Here is a 16,997-nt window from a genome sequence, read left to right on the forward strand (position 1 = left end):
CCGTATCAAATGCCTTATTAAAGTCTAGGTATATCACATCCACCGCTTCTCCCTTATCCACAAGGCTTGTTATCCTATCAAAGAACGCTATCAGATTAGTTTGACATGATTTGTTCTTTACAAATCCATGGTGGCTATTCCCTATCACCTTACCACCTTCCAAGTGTTTGCAGATGTTTTCTTTAATTACCTGCTCCATTATCTTCCCTGGCACAGAAGTTAAACTAACTGGTCTGTAGTTTCCTGGGTTGTTTTTGTTTCTCTTTTTATAGTGGTATATGTAAAGGTGCATGTGTTGTATTAATCTGTTTATTTTAAAGTTCTACGAGGAAATCGCCGCCAGTGAGCTTCCCCACTGTCTGCAATTTGGGGGGCATGTCATAAACAGATAGCTAAGGGTTAATGTCTCTTACACCTGGAAAGAAGTATCTGAAACACCTGACCAGAGGACCAATCAGGAAACCAGACTTTTTCAGATCTGGGTGGAGGGAAGTTTGTGTGTGAGTCCTTTGTTTTTTGGTCTTCTACCTATCTCCCTCTCGGCTATGGGAAGGATTTCTCTATTTCCTGCTTTCTAATCTTCTGTTTCCAAGTTGTGAGTACAAAGATAGGTTTGTTTTTTTGTATTTACATGTATGTAGTTGCTGGAGTGTTTTGAATTGTATTCTTTTTGAATAAGGCTGTTTATTCATATTTCTTTTAAGCAATTGACCCTGTATTTGTCACCTTGATACAGAGAAACCATTTTTATGTATTTTTCTTTTCTTTTTATATAAAGCTTTCTTTTTAAGACCTGTTGGAGTTTTTCTTTAGTGGGGAACTCCAGGGAATTGAGTCTGTGCTCACCAGGGAATTGGTGGGAGGAAGAAGTCAGGGGGAAATCTATGTGTGTTAGATTTACTAGCTGACTTTGCATTCCCTCTGGGTGAGGGGGGAAGAGAGATTAGCTCTCGGTACTTCTGTTTTCCAAGGCTGGGAACGGGGAGGGTGGAATCCCTCTGTTTAGATTCACGGAGCTTGCTTCTGTGTGTCTCTCTAGGAACACCTGGAGGGGGGGAAGGGAAAAGGTTTATTTCCCTTTGTTGTGAGACTCAAGGGATTTGGGTCTTGGGGTCCCCAGGGAAGGTTTGGGGGGACCAGAGTGCCCCAAAACACTCTAATTTTTTGGGTGGTGGCTGCTTTACCAGGTCCAAGCTGGTAACTAAGCTTGGAGGTTTTCAGGCTAACCCCCATATTTTGGACGCTAAGGTCCAAATCTGGGACTAGGTTATGATATGGTGGCAGCGGTGGGATAGATAAAATCCAGAAGCCAGTAGGAATATTATATTTTTCTTTTCTCTGCTAGGGGCTTTTAAGCAGAGATAAACAGTTTGATTTTAAAAGGAACCAGAGAGAATTTTTTTTTCTCTGCTCTCTCTTGCAGTTTCTGGCTTGCATATTAAGCAAGGTACCATTAAGCTGTGACAAAAGGGTCTTTTGTGACACAATAGCACTCCCATTAGGAGTCAAATACCAGCACTATACACATGCAAATAAAGTGGTTTTTCTGGTTTACTTTACATTCAAAAGATTAGCTAGAGAAAGAAAGGAAAAAAGGCACTGTTGCTAGGCAGATGCCAGGAGGCAACAGAGCCTGCAGTTCAGACAATAAACACCGGAGGGCACCCCAACACAAGAAAACAGGAACCATGACTTCCAAGGAAAAAAGGGAGGCAGAAGGACAAATCAAAAAAGCTGAACACAGGCGACAACTAGAGCTAAAAGAAAAGGAAGAAAGCATCAAACTGGCAGCCTACAAAAGAGAACAAGCAGCCAAAGAGGCAGCCCACAAAAGAAAACTAGAAGAAGAAGAGGTGGCCCACCGACGTAAACAAAAAGAAGAAGAGGTGGCACACAGAAGGAAACAAGAAGAAGAAGACATGTCCCACCGCCGAGAAATGGAAAAACAACAAAAAGAAAGTGAAGAGAAGGAAATAGAGAAATCCTTCCCTTAGCCGAGAGGAAGATAGGCAGAAGACCAAAAAACAAAGGACTCAGACACAAACTTCCCTCCACCCAGATCTGAAAAAGTCTGGTTTCCTGATTGGTCCTCTGGTCAGGTGTTTCAGGTACTTCTTTCCAGGTGTAAGAGACATTAACCCTTAGCTATCTGTTTATGACACCTGGGTTGTTTTTATTTCCCTTTTTATAGATGGGCACAATATTTGCCCCCTTCCAGTCTTCTGGAATCTCCCCCGTCTCCCATGATTTCCCAAAGATAATAGCTAGAGGCTCAGATACCTCCTCTATTAACTCCTTGAGTATTCTAGGATGCATTTCATCAGGCCCTGGTGACTTGCAGGCATCTAATTTTTTTTTACTTCCCCTTTTTTTATTTCATCTTCTAAACCTACCCTCTTCCCGTAAGCATTCACTATATTAGACCTTCCTTCAGACTTTCCAGTGAAGACCGAAACAAAGAAGTCATTAAGCATCTCTGCCATTTCCAAGTCTCCCGTTACTGTTTCCCCCTCCTTACTGAGCAGTGGGCCTACCCTGTCCTTGGTCTTCCTCTTGCTTCTAATGTATTGTACCAGTGAATGACTATCTTAACTTTCTTTTACTTCTGCTTTCAGTTTATGTTTGATCTAGGGCAAGATACTGCAAGACATGGCATCCCTTCAGCATCCACTTTACAGGATCAGGCCCCAATAGATTATTCTAAATTGACTGACAGCTGACTCTGTTCCCACAGACTTGACTGGGAATTGTTAGGATCTTATACTAGCTATAACATTAAGTAATTATATTATGTTCATTGTGTTAAATTTTCTTTTAGTTTATCATAAGAACAGCCATAATGGTTTGGACCAGTGGTCCACCTAGTCCAGTATCTTGACTCCAAAAATGGCCGGTACTAGAGCTTAAGGGAGAGTTGGAGTTGGAGTTGGAGTGATCCCATCCCTGTCTTCCCCTCCTGGCTTCTGGCAGTCAGAGGTTTAGGGTTGCCCTGAGTATGGAGTTATATTCCTGACCATCTTGGCTAATAGCCATTGATGGCCCTATCTTCTGTAAGCTTATTTAGTTCTTTTTTGAGCCCAGTTATACATTTGTCCATCACAACATCCCATGGAAGTGAGTTCCATAGGTTAATTGTGTGTTGTGTGGAAAAGGTACTTATTGTTTGTTTTAAACCCTACTGCCTATTAATTTCATCCAGTGACTCCTGTTTTTTGTATTGTGGGAAAGAGTAAATAACGCTTTTCCCCCCACAATATTCATGATTTTATAAACCTCTCATGATATCTCTCCCCCACCCCTGGTGTCATCTCTTTTCTAGGGTGACAGCCATAATCTTTTTAGTCTCTCCTGTTATGGAAGCTGTTCGATACCCGTAATCATCTTTGTTGCTTTTCTCTGAATCTTTGGCAGTTACACTATATACTTTTTGAGATGGGGCAACCAGAACTGGACACAGTACTGAAAATGCGAGTGCACGATGGATTTATATAGTGGCAGTATGATATTTTCTGTCTTATTTTCTGTTCCTTTCCTAATTGTTCCTAATATTCCATTTGCCTTTTTGATTGCTGCTGCGCACTGGTGAAGCCAATGTCTTTTTTTGTTTGTTTGTTTTTTTAGTAGAAACCCATTATATATGTGTAGTTGAGATTATATTTTCCAGTGTGCATTACTTTGCACTTATCAATGTTGAATTTCATCTGGCAATTTCATTTGCCCAGTAACCTAGTTTTGTGAGATCCCTTGTAACACTGTAGTCAGCTTTGGACTTAACGATCTTGAATAATTTTGATTCATCTGCTATCATCTTTGTGTCATCTTCTGTCATCTTATTAAAAGGTGGTAGAATTATCATTGCTTAAATGTTTTATCCATTTCATTCACTTGTTATTGCCCTTGATCACTGTACTCTCCCCTCCAACCCCCAGAAACAAAACAGAACAAAAAAAACCCAAAACTTATGAAGGAAGCTCCACTATTCCACTTCATGTTTCTGACCCAGAATCTGAGAGATTCACTTTTACCTCAGGATTGTACCTGAATTTCAATTTACAGCTAAGTATCAAACAGATAAAATGAGGTAAAATGTGAGCAGAGTGAGACATGATGGTTAAAATGTAAGTCAACTCTTATGGTGGAAAGATAGACCATTCTTGTTATTTCTTGCAATGTAAAATGCAGTTGTACTCTGGGGTAAACCTTTATTGCAATTAGCCTGGACTAGCTTAGCACAGGTTGAGCATCTCAACTGCAAAGCCTATTCCTCCAGACCCATGTTTCTTCATCTACAGTGGTAGTGTAATAGCCCATGTGCTGTGATGCATTACTGGTGGGTTATCCTATGATTCTTAGCAATGCATTAAATGGGGCTGCTCTATTATTTTTGTGGCGAGCTGCGCGCACTCTCTCTCTCTCTCCCCCTCCCCCCTAGCATGGAACCGCTGTATGTGACAGTGACATGAGAACAATATTTCATGTGAATAACTTGCAAGTGGAGTCCCTCATTATTAATGCAGACAGTTCTGAAGGCAGAACAGCATTTGGTAGCAAGAACTTTTAATGAGAATGTCATTAAGGAATTCAGTCTGCAAACCACGAAGTGATTTGTAGCACACTCGACTAACTTCTTTGCCTCTTCATTTCTTTCCTGTTCACTAAACATAAAACTGTCATTTTAGGTACATTTCTCCAAGTTATGGGTCTTTCTGATGCCACTCCACAACTTTACTAGAAGACTTGTGTCAGTTCTGGCCAACAGGCAGCACAGGAAAGGGATTTCTTGGGCAACATCTCTGTTCAAACACTGAGGAAGGGCAGCAGAAATGGAGCAGGCAAATGCAGGGGTAAAAGCATTTCCTTATAGAGAAGAAAAAATCTGAAGGCTGCTTGATGCTAAGATATGAAAGAGGACCCCAGATGATATGGGTAAAATTTTCAAAAGCAACTTAACACTCTAACTCACTCAGTGCCTAGGTCATTTTTGCAAATGAGACTTTGGCTCTTAAGTCACGTAAGTGCTTTTGAAAATGTTACCCTATAAGTATGCTAACATCTTTTTTCATTTTCACAGTTTTGCACTATTACCCAGGGTAGAAATGATGGGAGTGCTAGTATGAATAGGTAACTTATGTTTTAACAAGCATGTTGTCTTGATCTGCTCACATTTTACCTCATTTTGTCTGATTATTTGATACTTAGCTGTAAATTGAAATTCAGGTACAATCCTGATGTAAATGTGAATCTCTCAGATTCTGGGTCAGAAACATGAAGAAGTAGAATAATGGAACTTCCTTCAAATTTTAGGGGGAAAAATCAATAGTGAAATAATGAGTCTGTCAGAAATGGTCTTTTCTGGGTTTCCTGACCCTCTGTTCACTAATGCAGCTTTCGAAGGCAGGTACAATATTCTTTCATTTTCACAGTTGGTAAGTCTGATCAGAACAGAGTTGTACTTCAATGCATTATAGCTGATTGAAGCCTCAATATATGTTTAAACACTTGATAAAGAATAATGCAGCTGCACCAAGATATTAGTAATAATGGAATACAAAGCTTTGCATGACTAAGTCTGTGGTTCAACTCCAGATTGAAATCAATGGCAAGATGTCCATTGAAGTCAGTGGGACCAGGGTTTCATTTTAAATGAATTATGTTAATCATTGACCTTGCAAGGACATATGTCTTGATTTTATAATATTTAACAACCTACATGGCACTGCATCAGGGTTATTTTTTAAAAATTAAATGAATTCACCACTGATGAAAGACACCAGACTCATAAACCTGAAGATTGAAACTTCCACACATTTCCACAGAATATGCAGTGTATATAGCTTGGACAGTGGCAGTGTAAGCTCTCTTACCATCACTCCACCAGTGTTCTGGATCTGATCAATATGGACCATAACCATCACAACTTTCTGTAGCTAGTCCATAAATAAGCCAACAAAAACATTTTATAAAACACAGAACCATCAAGATGGGCACATGGATAACCAAAGCTGTCATAGTATAATTCCCAATTCTGAACCTTAGCGTCCAAAATATGAGTACTAGCATGAATTCCCCTAAGCTTAATTACCAGCTTAGATCCTGTAGTGCTGCCACCAATCAGGACTTAGAGTAGAGTGCCTGATAAACTCTGGTATCCCCCAAAACCTTCCCTGGGGGCCCCCAAGATCCAAATTCCTTGAGTCTCACAACAAAGGGGAATAAACCATTTTCCTTCCCCCTTCTCCCTTCCTCCCAGCTCCTTTCCACCCTGGGTACACTAGGAGATCACCATGATTCAAACTCCTTGAATCACCACACGGAGAGGAATGATCCCTTCCTCCCCCCCCTTTTCCCTTCACCCAGAGGCAATACAGATTCAAACTCCGTGAATCTAAAACAAAGAGGAAATTCACCTTTCCCTTTTCCCCACCAATTCCCTGGTGAGTACAGACTCAGTTCCCTTGAGCCTCAACAAGGGGAAAAAAATCAGACAGGTCTTAAAGCAAAACTTTTAATAAAAAGAAAGAAAAAAGTTACAGGGTCTGTCAGCTTATAGAAATTGGAGAAACAGCCTCCTCCAGCAGAAATACAATTTAAATTACTTTCAGCCAAATACACATTTGCAAATAAAGAAAAACAAATAAAAAGACTAAACCGCCTTTCTACCTTTGTACTTACAAAATTGGAATAGAAGATTAGAGAGCCTGTAGGTACGTGTGGTCACTCTCAGAGCCCAGAGAGAACAAAGCAAAACCCAAAAAACACAAACAAAGGCTTCCCTCCACCGAGATTTGAAAGTATCTTGTCTCCTGATTGGTCCCCTGGTCAGGTGTTTGGTTCCCTGTTTGTTAACCCTTTACAGGTAAAAGAGACATTAACCCTTAACTATCTTTTTATGACAAAAGCAACAACCTAATATTATTCTATTCTGTGCCTTCCCTTCTAAAGCCTCATTATTTGTCAGTAGTTGTCAAGTCATGTTTAAATTCAGACTGTAAACCATAAGGGGCAGGGACTGCGTTTGTACATAAAGTGGTATGTATATACAAATGTGTTTAAAAATACACCTCTACCCCGATATAACGCGACCTGATATGACACGAATTCAGCTATATCGCGGTAAAGCAGCGCAGCGGGGAGGGGTGGTGGCTGCATGCTCCAGCGGATCAAAGCAAGTTCACCATAACTCAGTTTCAAGATTTTTGGCTCCTGAGGACAGCGTTATATCGGGGTAGAGGTGTAATAGTTCAATTTTCATACCCATTTAATCTTTGACCTTTGATAAGGCTGCTTTCAAGGATGCCATTTAGAGCTAAAAGTGACATGGGCACCTATATACTTGTAATTGAAATGAGACCAATAATTCATTCCATATAAGCCAATGTACAACCATCAGATGACAATCTTGCCAGAATTTCACCATCTTATGTTTTTATTTCTATATGCAGTGGGATTTGTCACTTCCTCAGGGGCCAGACAATTTCTTTAGATGTTGATGGTATCACTGCTTCTGTGGCTGTGTGCACTATCGTGGAAGCCACTAAAGATGGCCAGAGCTGCAGTTAAGTTAGTGTGAAGGACAGAGGATGGTCTCCTCCCACTCCTTTTAGATGGGGGACAGTTTTCTCTCTCCTGCACCAACCGGGTAGCAGTCATCTATAACCTCTTCCCGTGGCAGCAATTAGCCCACTTGATGGGAGCACAGAGATGATAATTCTCTGAAGAGCTGCCAGTAGGAAAGAAAAAGTGGAGAGATATCATTCTTTTGTAAGGTCCCTGCTTACATCTTTTAAAGACTTGTAAGAGTTAGCCTACTGGATTCATCTTCACTACTGTAGCCACCCAGTAGAATCACCAATAGAAGCAGGTAGATTTGCCTTGTTAAATTGTGCTGTTTAGCACCACAGTTGTTCTTAAATATCAATAAGGTATTTAGTAAATATATTGAAATTATTTCTGCTAACAGTATTAAAACAGCTCTGTTTTATGTCTTCAGTATATAAAAATTTCAAATGTTTCAGCAACATTTTGTTTTATTAATCATTTTAAGTACCTTTAATAATTTCTGCATGTGTTTTTCAAATCATCTTTATAAGACAGAAAAAATTGTATCTTTCTACAGGAACACCAGTTTACTCAGTAGCATGGGGCCCTGATTCAGAAAAGGTTCTCTATACGTCAGGGAAGCAGCTGATTATTAAACCTCTTCAACCAAATGCTAAAGTTTTACAGGTATCATTAATATAAAATTTACATATCAGGCTTCAGTGATATTTTGCAAGTAATATAAAGTTTCATATAAGTTTTATACAACTAAACTACCACACAATTTGGAATGGGCAGTGATTTAAAACTACAATTAAATAAAAACTAGAAAGAATAAAGACTAGGGCTCCAACCCTGCTAGGAAGTCAGTGGGATTACTCACATTTCCTAAAGTAAAGCTTGCATATAAATCTGCAGGATTGAGGCCTGGAATTATAGATGCGCTGCAAACCAAGACTGAAATGTATTGGTGAAGATGTGTTGTGAAGCTTCCATTGCAAGCCATACCTTGCTTGGGCCATTTATATATGTCCTTTATTTAGTCAAAATTCAGATTTTATTTTAACTGTAATATCATAGGTGGTAGCACTGCCCGTTATTAAGGTTGCTTGCCACTTTCAATTATAAGATTGTTTTGAGTTGCTTATATATTAGCCAAATCTTAACCATTTGGGCTACAAAATGTTGGAAAATTTCATTTCTGGCTAAGGAAAATATGTTGTTTTGCACATATTAAAAAATTTGCTAACCTTTTCTTTGAGATGCTTCAGTGCTCACTTGCTTTGGAAAGGGGAATTGAAATTTGAAAGGCGGTAGCCTCTGTGTCAGATATATATGCCTTTTATGGTCTCTGTGAAGATCCATCCAAATCTGGCTGAGTTATAAGCATTTGAAAAATAGCACTTGCACATATTCACTCAAGACCTGCTAGAGCTTCATAGGTAAATTCCCTAAAGATTCTGTCTACGCTGAGCATATCCAGCCTGAGGCCACGTCCAGACTACCCGCCGTATTGGCGGGTTAAAATCGATTGCTCGGGGATCGATATATCGCGTCTAATCTAGATACGATATATCGATCCCCGAGCGCTTATATCGATTCCGGAACTCCATCAACCCCAACGGAGTTCCGGAATCGACACGGAGAGCCGCGAACATCGATCCCACGCGGTGTGGACGGGTGAGTAATCCGATCTTAGATATTCGACTTCAGCTACGTTATTCACGTAGCTGAAGTTGCGTATCTAAGATCGATTTCCCCCCCCTAGTGTGGACCAGCCCTTAGACTGGTCAGGACTCGCCTTGCAACTGTGCACAGAGCCAGGCACAAAATTGAAATCAGGGAGGGGAATTTGTTGTCCCTGTTCTGGTCCTAGGCAGTGTAGAGGAGGAAACTGCTTGATTCAAATGCAGAAGAGATAAGATCCAGTCTTGTGGTGGAGCTAATATATGGGTAGAGCCCTGCACAGATACAAATTTATATCCACAGAACCGCATGGCTTTCCCAGGAACTGCAGTGGTGAAAGGAGCAGAATGTGGGGCTGCCGCTCCCAGGAGCCAGCACCTGATGCTGGCAGCTCCTCTGGCAAAGCTGCACTGCTCCCAGCCCTGCCATGCAGCTGTCTGCGTCTCCTGTCTGGGAGCATGCACACTGCTCGAACACAAGATTGCAATCAGGGACAGCTGCTGTGACCCTGATGCCCCCTCCATTTGGTGAGGCTGGGGGCGTCCTGGTACATCAATATACTCAGAGCAAATCACTAGTTTCTTTGCACAACTGTTATTTGAGGAGCATGTTGAAAGGTTTTTCACTAGTAAGATATCAGTAATATGGCCAGTCTTTGGGCTCAAGAATCTATAAGGTATAAATAGTTATGTAGAGTTTACCTCATATATTAACATATCACGTTAATATTCTCAATAAAGCTGTCTACTGATAGAAGTAAGCAGTAAAAATGAGTGAAAAATGATATTTTAAGGGAAGTAGGGACACACATAAATGGCTTTTTTGGAATTTAAATGGAGTTTAAGAAATAGAAATAGATCCATGTTTAAAAAGATTAAAGGACAGATATAAACCAATGTTGAAAAAAATTAGGGAGAGGACTAAATAGTAACAAGCAGAGGTTTAAAATAAAAAAATCAGAAATTTCAAATAAACAGAAATATACTTCAATTTTTTTAATAAAAAAGAAGGACGATGCAGAGGCTTTAAAAATAAATAAATAAAAAATCCTATTGTAGTATGGAGCAACCAAATTGTGGAGACTCAGAGACATAATATAAGTACATAACCTCATTATTACCCTTGTCCTCACTCCCCCTTATTGTGTGTTACGTTAAATTAAATTGTAAGTCTCTGCAGGAAGAGACCACATCTACTGTGTTTGTATAGTGCTAAGCACAATTGGAATCTGATCCTGACTGGGGCCTGTAAATGTTACCAGAATAAAAAACAATAAATACTAAAAATAATAGTAAAAGCAATTGCTAGATTTAAGTGTATACTTAATTTATTTCTTTTCCTGTCAGTGGAAAGCCCATGATGGAGTTATTTTAAAACTTGATTGGAACTCAGTCAATGACCTTATCCTGTCTGCTGGTGAAGACTGTAAATATAAGGTGTGTATTGTTTAACTTTAATTACAGTGGATTAAAATATTTAAATAAATATTTAAAGCAGCAACTGAGTAACAATACTAGGCACTACTGACTTTCTCCAACCTTCCCAAGACCTTTCAAACTCAAATCCAATTAGACAGAAAAATGTCAGTGAAATTTGAAGGTTTTCAGGAAATGACAACTACACTGAACAAAAAGATTCCTAATACATGTTAACATAGTACTATTTCAAATGGGACTTCAGCGCTTGCTAGGTACCTTTTAGATCGCAACAGCAGGGTTTATACGGAGCAATTAGAGCACAACACTTTAGAGCACTCTACACTTTGCACCCCTCTAGCATGCATTTCTATACCAGGTAGACAAGCCCTAGCTGCTGAGGGAATATTAAGACTAAGATATAACTGGGAAAAGTAAAGAAATTACAATTAAAGGGGAAACACAGTTTATCCTGTTACCTAAATACAGATGAGATCCTTAGGAAAATTGTAGAGATGGCACACTGTTCTTTGTCAGTAATAGAGAGTGCATGTTTTGTTTTCCCCCTTAATTGTAAACTTACTTTAATTAGTTGATATCTGAGTTCTAACAGTCTCTCATTTATGTGCTGTGATTTTAAAAAAATCTTTTGAATTATATAGTCATTCTGTTTAAATCTTCTCTATGCATACTATGAATGGACTCCCTGCTAATATACTAGTTATAATGTCCCAGATTATCCACTCTGTGGAATAAGGGAATTCACTGAGATCCCTCTTCATCATGCTGTTGAAGGGCAAGGTTTGCCACCTGTAAATAATCTGCCCAGACCTGGCAAATACCTGGGAACTGACAGGAGGCCAAGGGCCATCTTTAACAGAAACTCTCTGCCCTTGCTGTTGCACTGACACCATAAGCCTTCAAAAGCCACCAACCCTTCCCCATTCAGATTTCCTTCCAGCATAGCTCCAGTAGAGATACTTTCCCAGGAAATACATCCTCCCTGGCATGGTTTGTTCCAGGTCCCTGGGGGAGGAGGAATATGTGGCCTCCAGCTATAATTCCTAAGAGGGGGACTGATGTGCATTTTATCCCCATTGCAGTCATGTTCCCAGGCAACTTACACCTTCCCAGCTTCCTCCAAGTTCTCTTCTACCCTCTGCACAGACCTGGGAGTTCTGTAGTGAGTCTACTGCAGGGTCTGGAAACTGGGGAACTGTGAGCTGATGAAGGGTATGGTAGAAGATCCAGGGCAAGAGGAAATCTGCATGTTGATGATCCCTCCATGTGGTTCTGGAGAGTATGAATTGGGCCAGTAGATTGTAATTACTCTGATTTTATTTTTTTCATAAACATAATGTACAGCAAAATAAAAATGTACAAAGCTCAAATTTTATAGAAAGAAATTAAAGAGACAGGGTGGGACCAACTTTTGTTGGTGAAAGTGACAAGCTTTTGAGCTACACAGAACTCTTCTTCAGATCTGAGAAAAGTACTGAGAGTGTCACAGCTAAATGCAAGGTGGAACAAATTGTTTAGCATAAATAGTTAACACATTCTAAGGAATCATTTGTTTGAAATGTCATTTGATATGAAAAATTGGTGGAAAACGTAAGAAACGTTAATGTTTAAATTTCATCTGCTATATTTAGGAGGGAAAATAGAAGTAAAGTTATAAAGAAGTGACTATCGTACTGAAGTGAGAGTTAACAATATTCTGTGAAGATTTTACTGATTGGTATGAAATGAGAACGGAGAAGAAGAAAGAATAAGATACATTAAGAACACAGTGAATTGTAAAGAAAAAGAACGGAGAAAGGAGAACTAATACATTTGTCTAAAATATATTAGCCAACCCCATATAACCTCGACTACTTTTCCTGCCCTACACAAACTATTAGAGCTCAGCCTAAGCAAAGAGAAACTTAAAAAAGAGAAATAATAAAAGGACTTTTGTAGCAATTGCTCTCATTTCAAAAACACATTTTTTTCATGTCAGTCTAAGATCATTTAACTAGATAATACGTTTTAATAAAAACTTAATTTGTACTTTAATTAATAGAAAAAACTCATCAATATGACTACTTTTATAAACTTATACGTTACTAATGCATAAAGTGTTCTTGCTGGCATTCTACTGGCAGTGTCATTGGAGGATTTCCAAATTACACTGAGAACCTCATTATCAACTTTTTTTATGAAGAAAGATAATAATACTGTAGTTTTAGTAATTTTAAGATTCAGCAGTAAGAGTCTTACACTTACTTCACACCTCACATTAACAGCTTGGGAAATGAGATGAAGGATATGTGAGAGGTATATATTTCCATTTCAAAAAATATCACTCATTTTAGTCCCAAAGTTACCTATGTTCCACACATATTTGGCATCCCCTTGCTTATATTGGTGAAAAATGTTTACAACAAAAATAAAGAATCATAAAACTGAGGTAACAGTTATTTTGCATTACAGAAGTGAATCCCACGGCATTTCTGCATAAATAATTTCGATGCCTTTGGTCCTCAGGTTGTGAGACGTGTGAGCATATACAGCCATAAAGATTCTGTTCACTGTCCCCTGGCTTGATTGCTGACTGGCTGTTGATAGTTGATGTGCATGAGATTTTATATTTGATATTACTATACAAATAGAATGATCAAAAGTATTTAGGAAACATACAGGTCTAGGAAAAAACATACAGTAATTCACCAAGAAACACCTAGTTAATAGTGCACAATGCAGACATCAATATAATATTTCTCATATTTTAGCAAAACAAATCCAACTTCAGGTAAAAATTATTTTTGCGGAGAGCTGGTTTTCCAAGTAGATGGAGGAGAATGCATTAGAATAACTTAGAAATAGGAATTCGATTTTACAGAGCATTTGTGGCTATAAAATCTTGAGAGGATACACAAAAGAAGGGCCCAAACTTGACTTTATTGGGAGATTTGGGCATGCAAAGTATGCAGGATTGGGCCCAGATGTTATATTGTGCATATACTATAAACACACGCACACGCACACACACACACACACACACCCAACTGTTAAATGCATTAGATATCTTTTTTAATGTCACAGTTTGTTTAAAAAATAAACATATTTCTACAACTTAAAAATATTTTCAGCTGAGGAAATGATGTCTCTAAAATAAGAAGTCCAAAATAAGAAGAATGATGCCTCTAAAATAAAATATGTCCAAATTTATTTTTTCTTTCTGAGGTGTGGGATAGTTATGGTCGTCTACTGTACAGCTCTCAGCCTCATGATTATCCTATAACATCTGTTGCCTGGGCTCCGGATGGAGAATTATTTGCTGTGGGGTCTTTTCATACTTTGCGCCTATGTGATAAAACTGGGGTAAGTAACAGCTCTGACAAAGAAGAGATGTAATGTTGTGCAAATTTATTAAAAATATAGTAAGTATTCCAGAGAACACACATGTATAAACATATTTTCATTTGTAGAGAATAGTCCTGGCTTTTTAGTATCTTTCCCTCAGGTGCTTCTGGCAGAGTGATTGTCTCCTTAGCCTGTTTGATGCATTTGTCTGTATTTAATGGTGCCTTATGAACACTTTACAGTTTTGTGCAGGGTCAACTATTGTATTTTGCCCTTCTTTCATCATACATTTAGTTGTTACATCTTCATTATTTTATGCTTCACAATTATATTTTGCAGATTTTTTACCAGATCAGTGTATAATTCTTATCATTTATCGTTTAAAGATACCATCTACACTGGAGTTTCACTCTGGCTTCTCATTCTTCCATAGCTAGATAGAAGGGTTTGCCTCACAAAATTAGTGGTTGTAGTAGTAGCCAGCACGTGGAAGTTCTCCCTCATCTCAGCCCCTTGTCCATCCATCAGCTGCTGCTGCCTCACCCTCTAGAACCTTGTAACCATTATCTCAACTATGCTCGAAGACTGAAGTCTCTGAAGGAGCTGTCCCTGACTTTCATCAGACAATTATACTCTGTTCTTTTGACTTTCAGCTTTTCTCTTCAGGTATTTTGTTCTTGTTGTTTACCTAGTTTTTTGGTTAGTCTCCTGTTAAAACTTAATTCAGTTTCATGTAGCTTCTTTGGTATTTTAGACTAGGTAACGTCAGAGCACTGACTGACAAGATTGTCTCTGCGGATCTGCAGCGTTTTGTTCAAAGTTCTTGCCAGCCCATCACATTGCATCAGACCTGAATGAGTTGGGATTCTTGGCTTACTCCCTATCTCTCTTTTCTCGGTGGCGTTTTATCACTTCACTGAGTTTAACACTTCAAAACTTGTAGTATTTTAGGGCATTTTCATCAGAACACATTTTGATTTTCTTCACACTGCACTCTACAGTTGCTTTGGCACACTCTTCCAACACATGAGCCCATTCTGCTAGTACTTTGAGATAGTTTTTGGCACATTGATTTGGAAGTTTGAAGTGCCAAGTAAGTGTCCAAAGAAATTTTTTCACACATTTATTTATTTCAGCAAGTCAACCTCTCCTTTAATCCTAAAAGAGGTAAGAACCTTCAAGAAATGTCAATTAGGCCAAAGGATGTCAATCATGAACGCGCTTGACTTCTGCATCCTCTGCCTTGGAGTTGAGTAAGACGTGTATAAATGTAAGGTGTGCCTTGAAATGTTACCTAGAGCCATCAAGTTTCCCGAGGAACACACACAATCCTTCTTGTAGGTACCCTTGAGAGACTCCCATATGTCCATTCTGCAGTTAGCTCCAGAGGCTTGCTCCTTCAGGCAGAGCATTCTGAGTCTTTGTTGGCCCCACTCCTGTGAACATAGATGTAGCTTTCCCATAAGGCCAGCAGATCCACTTCATCAGTTATCTTGAAGTGAATTGAACTATCTGTGTTGAAGCAGAGTTCTCTGAAATATACTGGTGATTTGCTCTGAGTATATTGATGCACCAGCATGCTAGTACTAAAATTCAACTGTTTTGAGGAAGCATTTCCTCTGCAAAAGTACTGAGCGTAGGTGGCACAAAGAGAGAGATATTGACTCTTTGACATATCTCTACTATAGTCCTTAATGCCAAGCAAATCCAAAACAATCACCATATCCCCCTTTCCGTTCTGGTGCTGTATTTTTAGAATCTGGATGGAAGCACTATTAGAATTTGGATCGAAGCAGTTTGTGATGACTAAACTAGGCTGATCCTCCAGGTTTGAAGCTGAGGTTATTTGCCTTTTCTTGCTGCTTGTTTCTGTTTTATCATTCTTGTTTTTAGAAATCCCTTGAGCTACTTACTCTTCATAAGCAAGAATCTGGTGGTGATTATCTTTAAAGAAAGGAAAATTGATCACTTGTAATTCTGCCTCTTTGAAAATATTAGACAGTATTATTTTTCTCTCTCACATACACCCTCCTGCCTCCCCTCAGATTCTAATGTATTTTCTTTAGGAGGTTTTTTTTTGTTTTTGATTTGTTTTGTTTCATTAAATGGTAGGTGTTTTTGTTTTGTTGGAGTTTTGGTGATACAGTTTTTTTTCAAATGGTTTATTTTGGTGAGCTCTTCTTTCCCATGCAATTTAGGAACTCACCGGAAGGTTTTGGAGTGTGTGGGGGGTTGGTCCACATATGGAGGTAGGATAGCATGCAGGCCACAATTACCACTGCCTTAGGGTTGAAAAATATATTAAGCTCTGGAAATTCTGCCCTGTTTGTTATTGAGAGCAAGACCCAAGAGTGCGACTCCTGTAAGATGATTCTTCCAAGAAGCTGAATTCCAGGTAAGAAATATTCTCTCTTCTCTAAGAATATTATTAGCATTTTCAGATCTGATGGGGACTGCATATTGGCCACAAAGAATCCAAAGTAGACTAAGGTTTCAGTAATTTAAAAAAAATGTATGTTTGCAAATTATATTGTTTAATGGTATTCCCAATATAACTTATCCTTTTTAAGAAAAGTAGATCCTAGTATACAACTTCCCTGCTTACCTATAGGCATTTGCTTTGTCAAAAAATATTTTAGTTGTATTGGAATAAAATATTTCTTAGGAGTCGGTACAGCACATACAGTAGCCTGAACACAACTTGTTCTTTTCTATATCCAATTTTGAATAGAACGTTTATTTTATCTATCGTTAGAACAGGCAATTGAAAGGCATACTGTACAAGCACAAATATGGGATTAAGAATGCTAAGGGCTAGACATGTTGGATCAGAAAGGACAGGCGGCCTTTTTCTTATTCTAAAAATGTATTATATTCTAACACATATAGAAAGCAATACTGCTAAGAAGCTCGATGTCTTATATTCTTGAACTATTTTGAGCTCGGCACCATGATAGTCTGGAGGATGAATCAGTTATGTAGAGTATTTCTTCAGAACTCAGTAGGGTTGAA

At 38.8% G+C, this 16,997-nt stretch overlaps 1 protein-coding gene across 5 annotated transcripts in view; it reads left to right on the forward strand.

Moving 5' to 3' along the window:
• The window catches only part of IFT80 (intraflagellar transport 80), a 161,443-nt gene that overhangs the window by 50,692 nt on the left and 93,754 nt on the right, over nucleotides 1–16,997 (forward strand). For 4 of the 5 annotated variants that reach the window (XM_030574965.1, XM_030574964.1, XM_030574967.1 and 1 more), the window contains exons 6-8: nucleotides 8,117–8,226; nucleotides 10,572–10,661; nucleotides 13,866–14,003. In XM_030574965.1, the coding sequence (XP_030430825.1) occupies nucleotides 8,117–8,226; nucleotides 10,572–10,661; nucleotides 13,866–14,003 (338 nt within the window). The remainder of the gene's footprint in view (nucleotides 1–8,116; nucleotides 8,227–10,571; nucleotides 10,662–13,865; nucleotides 14,004–16,997) is intronic. The other variant, XM_030574968.1, reaches the window with a different exon arrangement.

Source organism: Gopherus evgoodei, chromosome 9 (assembly GCF_007399415.2).
Source record: "Gopherus evgoodei ecotype Sinaloan lineage chromosome 9, rGopEvg1_v1.p, whole genome shotgun sequence".
NCBI lineage: Eukaryota > Metazoa > Chordata > Testudines > Testudinidae > Gopherus > Gopherus evgoodei.